The 24951-nt window shown below is 35.0% G+C and overlaps 1 protein-coding gene across 1 annotated transcript in view; it reads right to left on the reverse strand.

Annotated features, from left to right (window-relative positions):
• Window positions 1-24951, reverse strand: part of LOC102808909 (unconventional myosin-XVI-like) — an 85787-nt gene that overhangs the window by 19955 nt on the left and 40881 nt on the right. The window contains exons 7-11 of the mRNA XM_085496483.1: window positions 9702-9903; window positions 6560-6710; window positions 5924-6065; window positions 4351-4461; window positions 991-1284 (exon numbers count right to left, since the gene is read on the reverse strand). Coding sequence (XP_085352609.1) covers window positions 991-1284; window positions 4351-4461; window positions 5924-6065; window positions 6560-6710; window positions 9702-9903 — 900 coding nt within the window. The remainder of the gene's footprint in view (window positions 1-990; window positions 1285-4350; window positions 4462-5923; window positions 6066-6559; window positions 6711-9701; window positions 9904-24951) is intronic.

Genomic DNA, 24951 nt, shown 5'->3' on the forward strand with positions numbered 1-24951 from the left:
AAAATATTATTCATTCAACTCGCCAAAAATCAGCGGAAATAAATTCCATAAAAAAATACGAAAATTAATTCCAGTGAAAATAAATTAATTCACAGTATGATGGTACAAAAGATGAATTTATGAAAATAAAATAACTAAATTAAAATATTAATGATGCAAGGAAATGGCATGGTGTTTGTTAAATGTATATGAAAGATGATTCATATAAATATAGCGGTGAACACCATGTGATAATAACAGTGCCAGAGTCGTTAAATTGTTAAACCACTTGATGTGCGAAATGTGTCCAACACACATTTCACATAATTCAGTCAAGATTGTATTGTTTCATAAATTATTAAATTACATTGTTCTGTTATTCACAAAAATTCAGACATATGTTGCATATAACACCTGTGTTTTACTAACATCTGATTGTCAATGAGACATCCCACAGACTGGTTTTCCCCCAATTTTATAATCTGAGTTTAGCACCTTATCAGCCCCCCAAGTAACAACACTATGAAAAAGTAATATCAGAGAATACTGGACATTAACTTTATTATCATAGACGTACATGCCCATTGGCTGATGCTAACAAAACAGACAAATTAAAAAACTAGTTGCTCAGGCTATAAACACACACAATAGAACATACATACGACTCGTGGTATTTCAGTATTATTCAAAATCATAACATATTTATACATTTAATAGAAGCATTTAATGGGTGCAGACGGCAGTTTAAAAAGCACTCCTGTCTTATAACAATATATATATTGGTTGGCAATTAATTAATGCAAGCATATCAACAATTACAACAAAAACAAGTACAGTACAGATGTCAAGAGTACTGTTACTACTATTTACTAAAAATGAAATATTAATATCTGGGAACTATTTTTTATAAGATACTAACATAATACAATAATATTCAGCTAATATTAATTCCATGTTAAAGATTGAATTATTAATAACAATTCTTTAATATCTCAATGAAATTAAACAAACCTGCTGAATTTTTGAACTAAGAAGATTTTCTTGACTTTTTGCTCGGGTGAGTAAATGCTGAATAAGATACTTGCAGGACTCGGTCTTTCCGGCACCGCTTTCTCCACTGATGACGCAACACTGCGGTTGACCAGTACGAAGCAGGGACTGGTACGACCAATCAGCTACAGCGAATATGTGTGGACACTTTGACTTGCGGTCTTGTATGTTCTTGTACATCAACGAAGCATCGGATGAATATATCGGCAGCTCCTTGAATGGGTTTACCGCTATTAAAATATCACCAACATACGTCTACCGGTACAAGACAAAAAAATAATTTTATACTTTCAATTAGGCAAAATCAGGGGACAAAATTCATTATAAGGATATCCGTTTTTTGATGGTAAAAATTGTCCTGTTATATTTGTAATTTGGGAAATGTGTGACATAAAGTTTTCATTTTAGAACCATACAATTCATACCAAACAAAAAGTGTCAACTTTTCTATATGATTGTAATAAAATTATTCTTAAGTAATTTATATTTATATATTTGTCACTACGATTGAAGCTTTCACAACTTATTGATGGACACCTCAACCACATTAAGCAGGAGAGAACGATATCATACTAAAATTATTTAATCATTAGTTTTATAAAAAGTCTCAGTTTTCTGTACATTTCATTTTGAGTGTTCTGGAGGGTCTCATCCCTTCAACAAACAAACAAACAAACATATCTACAATATAATGGACCTTCAAGAACAAACAAGCCTCCTAACTCAGTGTTTATACTGTAAAACATGTTGAAAAAGCGACATACTATTTTAGGGAATTGTTGTAAAATGACGTAATAGCGAAATGTTGATTTAGCGAGTCTTTCTTGTCTTTGTTGATTTCCTGTTTTCACAATACTTGTCTGTCGCCTGCCAAAACAAATGCGTAGTTATCACCTCCATAAAAACAAAGAAAAACTGTCAAGTGTAATAAGGAAGCGCTCCAGATTATTACGTTTTCTGTGTTGTTTACAAAGTGTGTGTCTGGAGAAAAAGATGTTGTTGGCCGCCATTTTGAATTTACAATGAAGTCATTAGCGATTCAGTTCTCTTGCTAAATTTGCTAAAAAGACATGCTGGTGAAAACAGTAGTTTACAAATTCAACTGATTTTAAGAAGACCGCTTTAATTTGTATTTCTCATATTACCACAATCATCAACATTTGAAGGTGTTTATTTGTCAATGCATATAGTACTTCACATTTAAAAAGTGGAAATGCAATTTTAATTAAAGAGCACAAATGAAATGTTTATTTCTACAAATTTTCTTTGATTCATGAAAACCGCAAACACTTGTCTTTCAAAATCCAACTTGCTATCCCTTAAATGGCCATTATTTGTAACTATTCATCTTTAATTCACATAATCCAATCAAATCTAATAATAACCCTGTTTTCTAATCTAGACAAAAAGTACCGGTATTGTAAAATAAAACATGCATATTGTTAGGTAGCATTATAATTTGATTAAAATTTGTTACCTAGGCAACATGCTTTGTTATGGATATGCAAATGAAGCACTGTGTCAATTTCAGGCTGGGCAAAATTGCTGACAGAGCATGAACTAAAAATCACTTCTCAATCACCAGTATATGCATTGAATACAGGGAAGTACCGGTACATTGTACTCCAGAAGTGTAAAAAGCAGCAGACCATTTTCAACCTTTAGCCATGCACCAGCAACTAAAATATCACATGCTAATGAAGAATTAGCATACTCATGCCAAATATGGCAACAAGAAGCAATACCTTATCAGTTGACCTTATCTTGCCAATGAAGAATTAGCATACTCATGCCAAATATGGCAACAGGAAGCAGTACCTTATCAGTTGACCTTATCTTGCCAATGAAGAATTAACATACTCATGCCAAATATGGCAACAGGAAACAATACCTTATCAGTTGACCTTATCTTGCCAATGAAGAATTAGCATACTCATGCCAAATATGGCAACAGGAAACAATACCTTATCAGTTGACCTTATCTTGCCAATGAAGAATTAACATACTCATGCCAAATATGGCAACAGGAAACAATACCTTATCAGTTGACTTTATCTTGCCAATGAAGAATTAGTATACTCATGCCAAATATGGCAACAGGAAGCAATACCTTATCAGTTGACTTTATCTTGCCAATGAAGAGTTAGTATACTCGTGCCAAATATGGCAAAAGGAAGCAGTACCTTATCAGTTGACCTTGTCTTGCCAATGAAGAATTAGCATACTCATGCCAAATATGGCAACAGGAAGCAATACCTTATCAGCTGACCTTATCTTGCCAATGAAGAATTAGCATACTCATGCCAAATATGGCAACAGGAAGCAATACCTTATCAGTTGACCTTATCTTGCCAATGAAGAATTAACATACTCATGCCAAATATGGCAACAGGAAACAATACCTTATCAGTTGACTTTATCTTGCCAATGAAGAATTAGCATACTCATGCCAAATATGGCAACAGGAAGCAATACCTTATCAGTTGACTTTATCTTGCCAATGAAGAATTAGCATACCCATGCCAATTATGGCAAAAGGAAGCAATACCTTATCTTGCCAATGAAGAATTAGCATACTCATGCCAAATATGGCAACAGGAAGCAATACCTTATCAGTTGACCTTGTCTTGCCAATGAAGAATTAGCATACTCAAGCCAAACATGGCTACAGGAAGCAATACCTTATCAGTTGACCTTATCTTGCCAATGAAGAATTAGCATACTCATGCCAAATATGGCAACAGGAAGCAATACCTTATCAGTTGACCTTGTCTTGCCAATGAAGAATTAGCATACTCAAGCCAAACATGGCTACAGGAAGCAATACCTTATCAGCTGACCTTATCTTGCCAATGAAGAATTAGCATACTCAAGCCAAACATGGCTACAGGAAGCAATACCTTATCAGTTGACCTTATCTTGCCAATGAAGAATTAGCATACTCATGCCAAATATGGCAACAGGAAGCAATACCTTATCAGTTGACTTTATCTTGCCAATGAAGAATTAGCATACCCATGCCAATTATGGCAAAAGGAAGCAGTACTTTATTAGTTTACCTTGTCTTGCCAATGAAGAATTAGCATACTCAAGCCAAACATGGCTACAGGAAGCAATACCTTATCAGTTGACTTTATCTTGCCAATGAAGAATTAGCATACCCATGCCAATTATGGCAAAAGGAAGCAGTATTTTATCAGTTGACCTTGTCTTGCCAATGAAGAATTAGCATACTCAAGCCAAACATGGCTACAGGAAGCAATACCTTATCAGTTGACCTTATCTTGTCAGCCAATCATCAGCAATAAGTATAAAACTTACATAAACTTGGTCAACTTTATATCTCTTCATTAATTCTTGTAAAATGATTTTTTCTGTGAGTTCAGGTAAGGCTGCTAGGTCATCATTTGGACTTACTTGGGGTAGATTCACCTAATACAGAATTGGTGATATAAATAAACAAATAATTAGTATTAAAGTGAGTTTTATGACACAAACACAAGAGCATGTACATGAACCAATAATTTATTTGGCAAATAGGGGGGCACACCACAAGACCATCGTACACAAAAGTGAGACAATGCATAACAGACTGATAAGATGGTCCCTGGTGCCGCCCCCAAAATGTAGAACAAAGCAGGTGTAAACTAGCTGGCTTACAGTTTCTAAACTAAAATACAAACTAGAATAAGACTGAAAACATGTTGGTTGGTGCAGCATAGCTGCATGATGTTAGTATGGAATGGCAGATTGCAGCATGACTGCAACTGTAAAGTATAGGCAGCGAGTGCTGCGGCTACACCGTGGTTATGCAGCGGGGGCTGCATGAAGTTAAGAGGTTATGGGTAGAGGCAGCGGGGGCTGCAACTACTGAGTTTAGACATTGACGCAGCGAGGGCTGCCTGTGAAGTCGTTAATGAGGTATTAGTAATTACAATAATAAAATTAACACTAATAATAAAACCCACGCAAAATATACCTAAGAAAATATGAATGATCTTGGGGGAATATGAGCTAATCCCATAAGCGAAGTCCCCGAAATGATGCAATTGTTTCAATTGCAGAATAACCCCCAAGATATAAAGGATGGTAGGAAAACATGAAAATGTAAACATTACTAGAAACTCCGTGAATTACAATGTATTAAACTTTGTTAACTAATGCTGACTGGGCTGCAAATAAGGACTTGTCAGAAACATGAAAATAACGATTGTAACTGTCAGATGACCAGCGTCCCAAAGATTTAATTAAGTGGTCTTGAACACCAACCTGTGCTGCTGTGGTGGCAGCCCCAATTCGAAAGGAATGACCAGAATATTTCCTGGCATCGACTCCAATAATGTTAAGAAGGGAGCGAAGGTAATGTAAGAAACGCGAGCGTGACAATGGTAGGCCATCTCTAAAAATAAATAGGGGATCGCATGGTTTAACCAAAGGATTCCTGTGACGTCGTAAGTTGATATAAACCTGTAAAGCCTTAACTGGGCAGAGGCTATCATTACTACAGAGAGTGAGTGTAGTTCTCCTTCGGAACGGATCAGTCTTGGTCTTTTTCAAAGTTAAGTAGACCTGACTTGTATCCTTGAATTTTACATCCTCTACACATAAATGCACCTGGTGATCAAATTGAGTTGTGTCTATAGCAAACTCCCCACACCTGAGAAATCAAAAAAAAGCTACTAAAATGACTGCTTCTAATAAAACATCTGTGTAGGGGGTGAAAACTCCTTTCTTTAAAGCTTTGATCAATTGTGCAATTAGTATTAAAGTGAGTAAAATATTTAAAAAAAAAAATAAATGCATGAACACAGACACTTTTACTAAGCACGAACACCAAATTCTGATCTATATAACCAATTTCAGTTAATTGTTCAAAAGTTGGCTGATGAATTACCAATTTTCCATTCTGGTCACTCTCTGACTTGGTGTGTTTTTTCTCTGTTTCTACTAGCAGATCCAAACTTTGGTTGTTGTTTAGTCTGGTATGTGCTTCATAAAGTTCTTCAGACTTGGACAGCGTGATATGTCTTGGACGACTGCAAGTATAGAAAGTATATGAAAAATGTTACTACCGGTATTCCAGTTTTTGATTTGAAGTTCAAAGTCAATACATAATAGCGTTGTAACCAAATGATGTCAACATATTTCATGAATATTCATTTTTACGTCATCGCCCCGAAATGTGAACATACAAACTTTGACAGCCTATTAAGTGCCCACAGGTATTTCTGTGAAGTCAAATGAATGTACTGTAGTTTTTCACTATGTAACAATGACATAACCAAATATATTGATTTATCGACAAATTAAAAGCTCATTCTAGAATATTTATTACTTCTTTCAAAATTGTAGTGCATGTTTTTTTTTATATCGAACCGTAGGACCAACACTTGACTGAGCATTGATGTGGTTTAAGAAAACAAATGAAAAAAACATTTTCACCTTTACTCATCCAACTATTCTCTACACATTATAATTACCGATAGATGAAATATTTAATGTCCAATTATGAATCATTAAAGTCACTTACATTATTTTACTATTAATCCTTATCAAACCATCATCGTCACTTTCTTGTTTCACCACATCTTGGATTCTCACTTTACATTTCTTTTCCGCCGGAACATAAAGTCTTTCAGCATTTCTTAGAATTTCTTCAATGAGCTCGGTAGCTGCCAGGTCTAAAGAAGTAAAATAAAGCACTTAATATGAATTGTAATGTTGTATTATTTTCTAAACTTTGTTAAAGTTTTTAACATATGTAGTAATTAAATTGGATATTTACAAAAGATTTCTGACCCAGATGAATATCACAATTGTAGCATTTAGTTTAGGGAATATACTATAAAAGTTCCAAAAAAATATATTTGAAAATACAACTTTAACCCTAAGTTCGTCCAACATAATTTTTTCTTTTCAAATTTGGTGCAATATTTTTAAGTAGTGGATATAACTCCCCATTTTAATGATTTGAGAAATGTGATATATTTTTTGACATTTCCATCCAAACAACAAACAAGCAGCCTCTCGGCTGAGATAGCTCCGCTGTTAGCAATGCACATTTGAATTAAAGAACAGAAAGTATCATTAAACAAGCAGCCTGTCGGCTGAGATAGCTCCGCTGTTAGCAATGCACATGGCAATTAAAGAACAGAAGATATCATTAGAAAATGAACAAATCTGAGAGAGGTCCACATGTAGTACCTATATGTATAATATATCAAAGCAATTGGACTTGCGGTTTTCAACAAGAAGTCGAAAATATCACTTTTTACCAAAAATTACAAAAATATTCACCGAAATTAGAGAATTAAAGATATCATTACAAAATGAACAAATCTGAGAGAGGTCCACATGTAGTACCTATATATGTAATATCAAAGCAATTGGACTTGCGGTTTTCAACAAGAGGTCGAAAATATCACTTTTTACCAAAAATTACAAAAATATTCACCAAAATTAGAGAATTAAAGATATCATTACAAAATGAACAAATCTGAGAGAGGTCCACATGTAGTACCTATATATGTAAATATCAAAGCAATTGGACTTGCGGTTTTCAACAAGAAGTCGAAAATATCACTTTTTACCAAAAATGACAAAAATATTCACCAAAATTAGAGAATTAAAGATATCATTACAAAATGAACAAATCTGAGAGAGGTCCACATGTAGTACCTATATATGTAATATCAAAGCAATTGCACTTGCGGTTTTTCAACAAGAAGTCGAAAATATCACTTTTTACTAAAAATGACAAAAATATTCACCAAAATTAGAGAATTGAAGATATCATCATGAAATGAACAAATCTGAGAGAGGTCTACCCAAGGTACATATACACCAAGTATCAAAGCATTCAGGCTTGTAGTTTTCAAGAAGAAGTCGAAAAAGTAAAACATTGACACGGACGACGGACGACGACGACGGACGACGACGACGACGACGGACAATCACTCATATGATAAGCTCCGCTCGACAAAGTCGACAGCGGAGCTAAAAATGAACAATATGTAGAGTATCAAAACAATCAGACTTGCGGTTTTCAACAAGATGTGGAAAGTATCACTTTTTACCAAAAATTACAAAAATATTCACCAAAATTAGAGAATTAAAGATATCATTACAAAATGAACAAATCTGAGAGAAGTCCACATGTAATACCTATATGTGTAATATCAAAGCAATTGGACTTGCGGTTTTCAACAAAAAGTCGAAAATATCACTTTTTACCAAAAATTACAAAAATATTCGCCAAAATTAGAGAATTGAAGATATCATTACAAAATGAACAAATCTAAGAAAAGTCTACATCAAAGCAATTGAACTTTTGGTTTTTAACAAGAAGTCGAAAATATCACTTTTTACCCAAAATTACAAAAAATAATCACCAAAATTAGAGAATTAAAGATATCATTACAAAATGAACAAATCTAAGAAAAGTCTACATATAGTTATTATATATGTAATATCAAAGCAATTGAACTTTTGGTTTTTAACAAGAAGTCGAAAATATCACTTTTTACCAAAAATTACAAAAAATAATCACCAAAATTAGAGAATTAAAGATATCATTACAAAATGAACAAATCTGAGAGAAGTCCACATGTAATACCTATATGTGTAATATCAAAGCAATTGGACTTGCGGTTTTCAACAAAAAGTTGAAAATATCACTTTTTACCAAAAATTACAAAAATATTCACCAAAATTAGAGAATTAAAGATATCATTACACAATAAACAAATCTGAGAGAGGTCCACATGTAATACCTATATGTGTAATATCAAAGCAATTGGACTTGCGGTTTTCAACAAAAAGTCGAAAATATCACTTTTTACCAAAAATGACAAAAATATTCACCAAAATTAGAGAATTGAAGATATCATCATGAAATGAACAAATCTGAGAGAGGTCTACCCAAGGTACATATACACCAAGTATCAAAGCATTAAGGCTTGTAGTTTTCAAGAAGAAGTCGAAAAAGTAAAACATTGTCACGGACGACGACGGACAATCACTCATATGATAAGCTCCGCTCGACAAAGTCGACAGCGGAGCTAAAAAAGTATCTTTGAATACAAAAATATATTTATAATAGTATTAGTATCAGGTTTTTCACATTAGTTGCTTGTATAAAGTACACTATTGGTAAAATATGTGAGACTAGAACGTGGAACTGACACTTTATTGCAGTTCAGCAAAACTTGACATTATTATCACTGATATTGATAAGAATATTTGAAGCGGGGAAGTCATCACCTGCGCATGTGTCAGATGGCCATAGTGTGTCATTGTTTACAAACAAGCGTCTACCCATGAGCCTTTTAGCGTGTGTTATCGTCACTTGGAACTCAATTCCAACATGTGCGCAGGTGACGACCCTCTCGCTTTAAATTCACCATTCATTGGAATCCAAATTATCACCATCATATTAAAATGAGAATATAAATTTTTACCAATTATATGGTGACAATTAAAATTCTTATCATTTCATTGGCAGTATTCCATATTCTTACCAATTTAACAGTGAGAATATGTTGAATAAATTGTGAGAACTTATAAAATTTTGCCAATGAAGCACCGAGAATATAAATTCTCACCATTGCAAGTTTCTAGCTCAAATCTTTTGCTTAATTTACCAATAATGTATGTTATAATATACAGTGTACCTGACGGTTTAGCGTTGTCGTAATCTTCTAAAAGAGGGTTGGCATCATATTTGAGTAATGTCTTGATAGTTTTAGTTTGTCCGTATCTAGAAGCAGTGTGTAATGGCGTCCAATTGTCATCGTCTGTTAAATTGACATTAGCACCATGCTCAAGTAATGTTCTCACAACCTCCAGGTATCCATTAGCAGCAGCCATATGAAGCTACAGATGAAAACAGAAAAAAATTACTATGAGGGCGATCACAATTGTACCAACCCCCCTATAGGCTATATTGACATCAATAAATGAAACCAAGAACATTTAGTGGGTTGACACAACAAATAATAGACTTTTATTACACAAAAAAGTATGTGATTTTGGGAAGAATCATAAAATATGACACAAGATTATTGGTAAAGAAAGAGGGGTCAATCTTACCATGAACTTGCAGATGTCTTAATTAGTGGTTGATATTGTATTCCTTGTGTATTTTATTGTTCCTTATATCCTTATTGTATTCTAATCTAGATCCCAGTGGGGATACAATATCAATAAAGGTTGTTATTATCATTATCCCATGATGTACCTTGGTCATTTGAGTTACATCATGACATAGGTACCTGAGTGGTTACTATGGCAACCCTGGCAATAGGCATCAGAAGTGCTGTTGTCATGGTACCATATGCTACTACAGCAAGGGACACTTGTTTACCCAAGCAAGGCTGCGCATGCTGCAATATGTGACAACCCTTTTGTGTTTTAGTGTGTAAAACAAATGTTGAAGGATGGAAGTGACAGTATTGATTGGTTAAGGGAGAGATTAGAAAGTGTACAGATAGTCAGATAGGAAACATACAAAAACTCAGATAATTATAAAGAAATCATAGGAAGCCAGCTAGTACGTGTGCGTTCACACTGCATAGCTGCTTAGCATGGGCTAAGGGGTCACAAATGTTTGCCCATGCTAATAAAAATTTTAACTTGCATGAATACTTAGTACGAGCTAAATCTGACTCATTTTTAAGACCCATCTAGACCCTTAGTACAGGGTAATGAAGTGTGTGTGAAAGCTTAGCCATTGTATTCAGTGTCCATTTGAAAGATTTACTATATTTCGGTATGCCATTTCACGAGCACATCCAGGGATATTGTTCTAAAAAAAAAATGAACAGACGATGCGACTCTTATCTCGTGACTTTGTGCTACTTTCTGTTATACTGCAATCCATACACTTTATGAATTTGCTTTGGTATTGTTTTATAATTGTTGAACTAACATGTACTATATATACGTTTTGTCGTTACTGAATGTCTATGTAGTCATAGTTACTAGTAACTTGGTGTAGCATAGGTCCATCCATGCTCTACGGAAGCAAGCCTGACAAGATCGCTATACACACTGATGCTCTACTTTTGAGTTTGAGTGCAGTCAACTAAAATACCCATGATGCTCTGCTTAATTTTCTTTTTTCTTTATTATGAATGCTATAATGTGAATATTTGTGAACATATTTGCCCACTCACGATTACTAAAAAAGAACCATGGCCCACTACTTGCATAAGTACAGAACAGTGATGGTTGGTACAATAAGTTATTTGAGGGGGGTGCAGCATGGAGCTCTATGTGTGTAGCTTGCTTACAGCACAGTTACTTAGTAACCGTGCTGTAAGCAGGCAGTGAATGACTTGTTTGTTTGTTTATGGTATTATAATGCAGGACATACTGGGTACTAATTAAGCTGTATTAGTGAGCCAAACTGCTAGATATGGTGTTAATAAAATGATGACAGATCAGTGTGGTAGTATAATCACAGTGGATAAACCTGCATGTTTTAATTAATATTGACTGATAATAAAGAGATAAACAACCAGAAGTGTGGAGGCAGTGTAATCCATGTGGTTAGGTTAATTAGATAAACAAAGATTAATTAATGGCTTGATAGGGATAATAAGATTGGCAATTAACTGTTGAAGTAGTTGCAATTGTAGCCAGGTGTATAGTTGAGTAAAGGCAATGTCCAGCATTATAATAATATGACCATAGACCATGGAGGTGCATAGACAGAGGGTCTATACCATGACCAAACAACCTGAAGCAAGTCATTCACTACTGAACCTTTGATCACTGCAAAACCTCCAAAATGATCATTAACTAACTTTCCACCAAAGAATACAAAATTATATATACGTATGGGCAAAGTGATATGTTCATGGAGATAATTTTTATCAAATATTACATAGGAATTTATTTTACCATAGTTCCGTGGCAAACAACTGAACTGGTACACATAAATATGTAAATAAGTTAATCATTATGCAGATTGGGAGGCTAAATAAAATATCATTTCCAGAATTTTAAAACTAGGCCATCTTTTCCCAATTATTACAAATATTGCAGGTACTTTACAGCTAGCATAGAAAAACTAATTATACAAATGACCTTGGTATTTCAAATTTTTTTCGACATTTTTGGCATAAATCAATCAAAGTATTATTATTGATATATCAGCCCTAGGTTATGACAATTAAAAGTCCAATTTATCTTTTCACTCACACGGATGATTTATAACTTCCTTTGTATAAGTCACAACAATGTTGTAATATGAAAACAGACAAAAGCTTTGTCGTAGTATGTACCTAGACAAAATCAAATTAATACGTCCAAAATTAAGTGAGATTATCACAAAATGTAGCATATTGTTTTCATGACATTAGATCATTTGATAGCACCATTAAAATAAGACCGCAGCACCCCACAATAGGAGTATAATTTTAAAGTAAAGGACGTACAACTCGCAGTGTGCTTGTAAAATTAACAGGAACTCACGTACCATACAGGTCAGTATTTTCAATTTGGACGAAACAATAAAAAAAGCTTATTATACCCATGCAAACATCAAAGTCGCTTCAGTATCCGCATATATAATATAAATCCTATTAAATTAACATGTACCATTTTGTACATTCACCTGTATTTTCATAGAATGCCTTTTTAGAACAAATTTCTCACTGGGTGCAAATCTTAGTCAAAATCTTTGAAAAAATATGAAAACAACTACGGTACGTTTGTGAAAAGTGATTTGATTTCAGGGAAAGTATTTCACAATATTTTTCATTATATTTTGTAACATGTTATGATTTGAATAGCGTTTACATAAATAAATTATAATAACATCAGTGAAATGTTGACAGGCCACAAAGTTTTTTTTTTTTGTGTTTTTTTGACTTGGGAATCCTCAAAAAATGTATTCCTTCATTTAAATCAGTTTACATAAAGTTATTTGTAATAGAAAAATATTGTTATTAATCATAAAGCATGGTTGGTTGTCATGACACCAAACTGAGAGAGTACATGGTTAAACACATGTTGATTACTTGATTACAAAATATGACTAATTTTAATTAATAAGAGACATTGATATAGTGGTTGATATATTGCTTTATACCATTATTTCAATTTTAATTATTTTATGCTGTTTGTGACAAACTATATGTTTGAGGCCGAAATTGAAAAATAAATGATCATTCAAATCGACAAAATATTATTAATAACTTTCAAAAAAACGTATACATGCTCATACCATCCTGGGGCTCACACAACGATAAAACTTACTTTCATAGGGGCAATTGAACTAAAATGTGACGACATTTTCATATATTTTGTTATACTTATATTATTTTATGAATGATGCCATGAATTTAGTGCCAATTTCTAATAATCACCATGAATGAATACATTTTTCATCACATTTTGGTTTCTCATAATAAATCAGTACGTTAGGTATACGTACAGTTATCATGAAAAGAAATAACGCTTTGAGCAGTGAATGCGTCATTTACGTACACCATACACAGTCATCTGAATATACATATAGGCTATTACACACGTACTGTCAGGTCTTAAGACGTAATATTGGTGACAATGACGCCAGTACGCAAAGTAGCACTGCAGGCCATACATCTTGAAATTAAAACTCATGGTAAAGTCGCCCATTATATAAATAATAATAATGTTGCTATTTTTTTTTTTTTTTGAGGAGATGAGGAAGATGACAATTTCATGCAGTGCATAGCAACCATTGTGCTCCTAAAAGTAGCAGAAAGAAGTGCTGGAGGATGGATGATTACAGCAAGCTTCAAAAAATATGACCAAAAAAATCATAGTTGAAAGTAACTATTAACAAATTTCAGTGCTTTATTTTTGCTGTGAGCAACAATCTTTTTTTTTTTTTGCCTTGTAGCTTTGTTTAAGTACAACATATATTTGTCATTGTAAGCCTTATGATGCCTCTAGATATGATATATACATAATATTGTTTAACCTAGAATAAACAAGCCATGCATGGCACAGTCCCCGTTAGTTATCAAATTTAAGATATATAGTTTTGTTTCTAGTAATATAGCTGGAATATAACCATGTCAGAAATATGATTTTTTAACATTAAAATGATTGACATTTGTATCTGATCGTCAAACAAGTACTTGTCCATATTGAGAGATAATTGCTCTGGAACAGCATTCAAAATCAGCCATTTTGAATACCGGTACATGTATATATATATATATAACATGATGTATAACGAATATATAAAATTTGAATATAATCAGTCAAAGCATTTAAGAGATATGTCTCTAGAAGCAAAATCATTAAAACAAAATGGCCGCCAGTCAGCCATTTTGAATCCAATCTGAAAAATAAAATGACGTGCATCAGGAACCTGTAATGTTTAATGTATATGTTATAAGTTTGAACAAAATCCATCCATAAATGCCAGGAATGCTTGTCATATTTGATGATTTTTTTAGCACAAAAATGACCACCATTCGGCCATTTTGAATAGGATCGTCAAACCAATAAATCTGTCTATCTATGACATGATGTATAATGAATATTTAAAATTTGAATATAATCAGTGAAAGAAAGTCAGACATATGGCACGAGAACCACATTCATTAAAACAAAATGGCCGCCAGTAGGCCATTTTGAATATAATCTGAAAAACAGAATTTTTTGCATCAAGGTCCCATAATGTCTATTAAATGTATATACCAAGTTTGAACAAAATCCATCTGCACAAAAATGGCCGCCAGTCGGCCATCTTAAATCAGATCGAGAAACAAATTGACGTGCATATGTATAATATCATGTATGATGTATGTGTAAAGTTTGATTGTGATTGGTCTAGGCATTTCTAAGATACAGGTCCGGACACACGCACACACGGACACACGGAAGTCGAAACGTAAGTCCCTGTTTTGGGACTGCGTCTGAACGGAGACTAAAAATTCTTAAAATAATATTCAATAGGGCAGTGGTATGATATTCCGTAAAAATCTCATATGACGTAATATACAAATTATGCACAAGAATAATCATATTGACTTCTATAGCAGAGGTTCTGCGCTGCTCAAATGCATATTTTGGGGTATTTTCATTATTATTATTATTATACATACATATTTTCTTGCTAGCATATTCATAATTTAATGAAAGATAAATAACAGCTAGATGCATGTCAGCAGAAATCATACAAGAATTGTGTCTGCACAGTCACTAGCGTTCAGTGACGATAATTTTGCCATGCACTACCTATATGCATATAGCTGCTGTGACCAAACTTCAAAATAAGCAGGAAGATGTTCGTAACACAATACAGATGTGATTATACAGATGACTGAATTCTATTGGTTTAGCAGCCACGGATGTAAATTAATTACTTTTATTCTCAAGTTTTGTATATGAAGTGTGTACAAGGATTATTAAGATGAAGGTCTGTATGCAGGGATGTGATATATGTGGTGAAGATCTCGTGTCAATTGAAGAAGTCATGCAAATTGTAACATAATCCAGAAATTGCACGAGAAACAAAAAAATTTAAATTAACGAGTCTGTGAATAAACTGGTTCATATACATCTCAGACTGTTTTTGGTAGTGTCTTTGATTTTTTGCAAATCAGGTAATATTTATGTTTTGTGTATTTGAATGTGGTAATAATTTCAATCATTTTGGTTTATGCACACAAATTAATAATTCCAAGTGCTCAGTGTGTTCTCTGACATATGTTATTGGCAAGAACTATGTTTCGTTCGAATCGACATGCATAGAATGAGATTGCTTTCAAACGTATGCAAATTCTGGAAGTTCTTTCCTCGTGAGATCTTAATCGTATATCACCGTGCATATGAAAGTTGCACGTCTTTATCTAATGAATCTTTGCTATGTATATGTATTGACTTAATTAAGTTAATTTAAAGTGGACCCTTAAATGTTATTGTCAATTTCTTCAATTAAACCATACTAAAATATATCAGCAAAAGACAACTGATTCTTTATAAATCAAATAATAATTAACTTACACTAAAAGGTATTATTAAATTAAATTACATATATGCAAGTTCATTGTTGAATGCTTTTTAGGCATGGACCCTGTGATCAAATACGTTTTAGTCATATCACAAATTAACGGATATGTACGCTCAAATACAAAACTGAGCGATAAATAGTTGCTTTTTCTATCATTGTCCAAGCATTGACTGAATTTGGCATAATGAGTTTCCTCGCCACAGGCAATATTTTATGTGACAATTACAAGTCACTTGTAATTTAATTTGAATTTAAAATAGATGCACTCATCCATCTCACTGACTATCCATTCATACTGCAGTGTAATCTCATTTTTTTTCTATCTCAAAATCTCTTGATAAACTGCAGTCAAAAAGAGGTGTGGGTTCGCCACCACACGGAATTAAAAGGTAACAACTTAAATTTATCCCAAGACGAGTCAATGAACCAGATACACCTTGGGAGGTAGGCCTCAATGATGCTTATGCGCCATTCGAGTCCCCACAGGTGGCAGTCTTGCTCAAGCACTTTGTCATTCTTGTCATGAAGTAGATCAAGGGCAACCAATTCATGATAGGCGACCATGACACATGCATGCTGAGGTACACTTGGCCATGACTTTATCTTGCATGTATCAGTCTCATGCGTGATTTTAATCAAATTTCATAACACCCAATTTTGAAGTATATATGTTTTATATATTTTAGCTTTCTTTTACGAATCTGGCATTTCCTGGTCGCATTTTGAATATGTAAGTAAATACGCCTGAGATATAACCAAACTGAGACTCCCAGGAGCCACATGTTTATGTAAACAAAATGCCCCCCCCCCCTAAAAATAGAAAAAATGGCAGATAGACAACAAACATGTCCCTCCACTCATGTTTGAACTATACTAGCTTGTGAAACACAAAATGCAATTCAACTACATATACATGTATGTATATCTTATTTGATAGTGAAAACACAGCAAGACATAGTACAGGGCAAGGCTACAATAATTATGCTATGTTTTATCATGAGCAATAACAGAACCTGATGATCGATGTTGTTGAAATTGTTTGTCATATAGCAAATAAGACAACGATGCATGATAACCACAGACAGACACAAGTCGCATATCAAACTTGGCCAATATGTTAACCAATCAATATTATCATCAATTTTAAATTGACTAGTGGAGTATAGAAATAACTTACTAACAAACCAAGAAGCAGCCAGAGCACTGATAAAGACATTATAAAAATGATTATTAACTGTGTAAACCAGGCATGAGTTTCAAAACAGAAGTAGTACGATATTATCTTCCTCTTCAATGGAGGGAATAATGACGATGAGATGAACAATAAAGCGATTAAAGGAAGGAACTGCATCATTGCAAGGGAATTACGATGTAACAGTTCATGTTACCTCACAGGAAGATGATAGAGATTTAAATTTCAAATAAGCAGATGTTCTCATAACACGTAAAATGATCTTTTGCGGTTCACATTCTTCAGTTTGCTCTCAGTTTACATCATTCCTATTGGTTCCTATTGGTTACCATTGATCACTAAGACCGCTAACCACCTCGGGGTATTTATAATAAATTAAATTTGCATATATTTGCAGAATTTTTCCAGCTCTTCAGACTAGCCTGTAGACATATTAATAATTTTTTTTTTTTCAATAAATGTAAGTTTTTCAGACAGGTGCAAATGAATTATCTGATTTAATTTCATCAACTGAAATATTAGTTTAATCAAAGACTTGTTTCACAGTTAGTGTAATTAATTATTGGCTGGCAGTTGTTGTGGCATGTGTGTTCGAATGTGTGAATAAAAAATGTGAATTTGACCCGCATTCATACACATTGCTAGAATAGGATTCACATCTGACACATAACTGTCCCACATTCATAAACATTGCTAAGATATGATTCACATCTGACACATAACTGTCCCACATTCATACACATTGCTAGAATAGGATTCACATCTGACACATAACTGTCCCACATTCATACACATTGCTAGAATAGGATTCACATCTGACACATAACTGTCCCACATTCATACACATTGCTAGAATAGGATTCACATCTGACACATAACTGTCCCACATTCATACACATTGCTAGAATAGGATTCACATCTGACACATAACTGTCCCACATTCATACACATTGCTAGAATAGGATTCACATCTGACACATAACTGTCCCACATTCATACACATTGCTAGAATAGGATTCACATCTGACACATAACTGTCCCACATTCACACACATTGCTAGAATAGGATTCACATCTGACACATAACTGACCCACATTCACACACATTGCTAGAATAGGATTCACATCTGACACATAACTGTCCCACATTCATACACATTGCTAGAATAGGATTCACATCTGACACATAACTGTCCCACATTCATACACATTGCTAGAATAGGATTCACATCTGACACATAACTGTCCCACATTCATACACATTGCTAGAATAGGATTCACATCTGACACATAACTGTCCCACATTCATACACATTGCTAGAATAGGATTCACATCTGACACATAACTGTCCTACATTCACACACATTGCTAGCATAGGATTCACATCTGACACATAACTGTCCCACATTCATACACATTGCTAGAATAGGATTCACATCTGACACATAACTGTCCCACATTCATACACATTGCTAGAATAGGATTCACATCTGACACATAACTGTCCCACATTCATACACATTGCTAGAATAGGATTCACATCTGACACATAACTGTCCTACATTCACACACATTGCTAGCATAGGATTCACATCTGACACATAACTGTCCCACATTCATACACATTGCTAGAATAGGATTCACATCTGACACATAACTGTCCCACATTCATACACATTGCTAGAATAGGATTCACATCTGACACATAACTGTCCCACATTCATACACATTGCTAGAATAGGATTCACATCTGACACATAACTGTCCCACATTCATACACATTGCTAGAATAGGATTCACATCTGACACATAACTGTCCCACATTCACACACATTGCTAGAATAGGATTCACATCTGACACATAACTGACCCACATTCACACACATTGCTAGAATAGGATTCACATCTGACACATAACTGTCCCACATTCATACACATTGCTAGAATAGGATTCACATCTGACACATAACTGTCCCACATTCATACACATTGCTAGAATAGGATTCACATCTGACACATAACTGTCCCACATTCATACACATTGCTAGAATAGGATTCACATCTGACACATAACTGTCCCACATTCATACACATTGCTAGAATAGGATTCACATCTGACACATAACTGTCCTACATTCACACACATTGCTAGCATAGGATTCACATCTGACACATAACTGTCCCACATTCATACACATTGCTAGAATAGGATTCACATCTGATACATAACTGTCCCACATTCATACACATTGCTAGAATAGGATTCACATCTGACACATAACTGTCCCACATTCATACACATTGCTAGAATAGGATTCACATCTGACACATAACTGTCCCACATTCATACACATTGCTAGAATAGGATTCACATCTGACACATAACTGTCCTACATTCACACACATTGCTAGCATAGGATTCACATCTGACACATAACTGTCCCACATTCATACACATTGCTAGAATAGGATTCACATCTGACACATAACTGACCCACATTCACACACATTGCTAGAATAGGATTCACATCTGACACATAACTGACCCACATTCACACACATTGCTAGAATAGGATTCACATCTGACACATAACTGTCCCACATTCATACACATTGCTAGAATAGGATTCACATCTGACACATAACTGTCCCACATTCATACACATTGCTAGAATAGGATTCACATCTGACACATAACTGTCCCACATTCATACACATTGCTAGAATAGGATTTACATCTGACACATAACTGTCCCACATTCATACACATTGCTAGAATAGGATTCACATCTGACACATAACTGTCCCACATTCATACACATTGCTAGAATAGGATTCACATCTGACACATAACTGTCCTACATTCATACACATTGCTAGAATAGGATTCACATCTGACACATAACTGTCCTACATTCATACACATTGCTAGAATAGGATTCACATCTGACACATAACTGTCCCACATTCATACACATTGCTAGAATAGGATTCACATCTGACACATAACTGTCCCACATTCATACACATTGCTAGAATAGGATTTACATCTGACACATAACTGTCCCACATTCATACACATTGCTAGAATAGGATTCACATCTGACACATAACTGTCCCACATTCATACACATTGCTAGAATAGGATTTACATCTGACACATAACTGTCCACATTCACACACATTGCTAGAATAGGATTCACATCTGACACATAACTGTCCTACATTCATACACATTGCTAGAATAGGATTCACATCTGACACATAACTGTCCCACATTCATACACATTGCTAGAATAGGATTCACATCTGACACATAACTGTCCCACATTCATACACATTGCTAGAATAGGATTCACATCTGACACATAACTGTCCCACATTCATACACATTGCTAGAATAGGATTCACATCTGACACATAACTGTCCCACATTCACACACATTGCTAGAATAGGATTCACATCTGACACATAACTGTCCCACATTCATACACATTGCTAGAATAGGATTCACATCTGACACATAACTGTCCTACATTCATACACATTGCTAGAATAGGATTCACATCTGACACATAACTGTCCTACATTCACACACATTGCTAGCATAGGATTCACATCTGACACATAACTGTCCCACATTCATACACATTGCTAGAATAGGATTCACATCTGACACATAACTGTCCCACATTCATACACATTGCTAGAATAGGATTCACATCTGACACATAACTGTCCTACATTCATACACATTGCTAGAGTAGGATTCACATCTGACACATAACTGTCCCACATTCATACACATTGCTAGAATAGGATTCACATCTGACACATAACTGTCCTACATTCATACACATTGCTAGAATAGGATTCACATCTGACACATAACTGTCCTACATTCACACACATTGCTAGCATAGGATTCACATCTGACACATAACTGTCCTACATTCATACACATTGCTAGCATAGGATTCACATCTGACACATAACTGTCCCACATTCATACACATTGCTATAATAGGATTCACATCTGACACATAACTGTCCTACATTCATACACATTGCTAGAATAGGACTCACATCTGACACATAACTGTCCCACATTCATACACATTGCTAGAATAGGATTCACATCTGACACATAACTGTCCCACATTCATACACATTGCTAGAATAGGATTCACATCTGACACATAACTGTCCCACATTCATACACATTGCTAGACTAGGATTCACATCTGACACATAACTGTCCCACATTCACACACATTGCTAGAATAGGATTCACATCTGACACATAACTGTCCTACATTCATACACATTGCTAGAATAGGATTCACATCTGACACATAACTGTCCCACATTCATACACATTGCTAGAATAGGATTCACATCTGACACATAACTGTCCCACATTCATACACATTGCTAGAATAGGCTTCACATCTGACACATAACTGTCCCACATTCATACACATTGCTAGAATAGGCTTCACATCTGACACATAACTGTCCCACATTCACACACATTGCTAGAATAGGATTCACATCTGACACATAACTGTCCCACATTCATACACATTGCTAGAATAGGATTCACATCTGACACATAACTGTCCCACATTCATACACATTGCTAGAATAGGATTCACATCTGACACATAACTGTCCTACATTCATACACATTGCTAGAATAGGATTCACATCTGACACATAACTGTCCCACATTCATACACATTGCTAGAATAGGATTCACATCTGACACATAACTGTCCTACATTCATACACATTACTAGAATAGGATTCACATCTGACACATAACTGTCCTACATTCACACACATTGCTAGCACAGGATTCACATCTGACACATAACTGTCCCACATTCATACACATTGCTAGAATAGGATTCACATCTGACACATAACTGTCCCACATTCATACACATTGCTAGAATAGGATTCACATCTGACACATAACTGTCCTACATTCATACACATTGCTAGAATAGGATTCACATCTGACACATAACTGTCCCACATTCATACACATTGCTAGAATAGGATTCACATCTGACACATAACTGTCCTACATTCATACACATTGCTAGAATAGGATTCACATCTGACACATAACTGTCCTACATTCACACACATTGCTAGCATAGGATTCACATCTGACACATAACTGTCCTACATTCATACACATTGCTAGCATAGGATTCACATCTGACACATAACTGTCCCACATTCATACACATTGCTAGAATAGGATTCACATCTGACACATAACTGTCATACATTCATACACATTGCTCGAATAGGATTCACATCTGACACATAACTGTCCCACATTCATACACATTGCTAGAATAGGATTCACATCTGACACATAACTGTCCCACATTCATACACATTGCTAGAATAGGATTCACATCTGACACATAACTGTCCCACATTCATACACATTGCTAGAATAGGATTCACATCTGACACATAGCTGTCCCACATTCATACACATTGCTAGAATAGGATTCACATCTGACACATAACTGTCCTACATTCATACACATTGCTAGCATAGGATTCACATCTGACACATAACTGTCCCACATTCATACACATTGCTAGAATAGGATTCACATCTGACACATAACTGTCCTACATTCATACACATTGCTGGAATAGGATTCACATCTGACACATAACTGTCCCACATTCATACACATTGCTAGAATAGGATTCACATCTGACACATAACTGTCCCACATTCACACACATTGCTAGAATAGGATTCACATCTGACACATAACTGTCCTACATTCATACACATTGCTAGAATAGGATTCACATCTGACACATAACTGTCCCACATTCATACACATTGCTAGAATAGGATTCACATCTGACACATAACTGTCCCACATTCATACATATTGCTAGAATAGGCTTCACATCTGACACATAACTGTCCCACATTCATACACATTGCTAGAATAGGCTTCACATCTGACACATAACTGTCCCACATTCATACACATTGCTAGAATAGGCTTCACATCTGACACATAACTGTCCCACATTCACACACATTGCTAGAATAGGATTCACATCTGACACATAACTGTCCCACATTCATACACATTGCTAGAATAGGATTCACATCTGACACATAACTGTCCTACATTCATACACATTGCTAGAATAGGATTCACATCTGACACATAACTGTCCCACATTCATACACATTGCTAGAATAGGATTCACATCTGACACATAACTGTCCTACATTCATACACATTGCTAGAATAGGATTCACATCTGACACATAACTGTCCTACATTCACACACATTGCTAGCATAGGATTCACATCTGACACATAACTGTCCTACATTCATACACATTGCTAGCATAGGATTCACATCTGACACATAACTGTCCCACATTCATACACATTGCTAGAATAGGATTCACATCTGACACATAACTGTCCTACATTCATACACATTGCTAGAATAGGATTCACATCTGACACATAACTGTCCCACATTCATACACATTGCTAGAATAGGATTCACATCTGACACATAACTGTCCTACATTCACACACATTGCTAGCATAGGATTCACATCTGACACATAACTGTCCCACATTCATACACATTGCTAGAATAGGATTCACATCTGACACATAACTGTCCCACATTCATACACATTGCTAGAATAGGATTCACATCTGACACATAACTGTCCCACATTCATACACATTGCTAGAATAGGATTCACATCTGACACATAACTGTCCCACATTCATACACATTGCTAGAATAGGATTCACATCTGACACATAACTGTCCCACATTCACACACATTGCTAGAATAGGATTCACATCTGACACATAACTGACCCACATTCACACACATTGCTAGAATAGGATTCACATCTGACACATAACTGTCCCACATTCATACACATTGCTAGAATAGGATTCACATCTGACACATAACTGTCCCACATTCATACACATTGCTAGAATAGGATTCACATCTGACACATAACTGTCCCACATTCATACACATTGCTAGAATAGGATTCACATCTGACACATAACTGTCCCACATTCATACACATTGCTAGAATAGGATTCACATCTGACACATAACTGTCCTACATTCACACACATTGCTAGCATAGGATTCACATCTGACACATAACTGTCCCACATTCATACACATTGCTAGAATAGGATTCACATCTGATACATAACTGTCCCACATTCATACACATTGCTAGAATAGGATTCACATCTGACACATAACTGTCCCACATTCATACACATTGCTAGAATAGGATTCACATCTGACACATAACTGTCCCACATTCATACACATTGCTAGAATAGGATTCACATCTGACACATAACTGTCCTACATTCACACACATTGCTAGCATAGGATTCACATCTGACACATAACTGTCCCACATTCATACACATTGCTAGAATAGGATTCACATCTGACACATAACTGACCCACATTCACACACATTGCTAGAATAGGATTCACATCTGACACATAACTGACCCACATTCACACACATTGCTAGAATAGGATTCACATCTGACACATAACTGTCCCACATTCATACACATTGCTAGAATAGGATTCACATCTGACACATAACTGTCCCACATTCATACACATTGCT

Source organism: Saccoglossus kowalevskii, chromosome 1 (assembly GCF_978046115.1).
Source record: "Saccoglossus kowalevskii chromosome 1, keSacKowa6.1, whole genome shotgun sequence".
NCBI lineage: Eukaryota > Metazoa > Hemichordata > Enteropneusta > Harrimaniidae > Saccoglossus > Saccoglossus kowalevskii.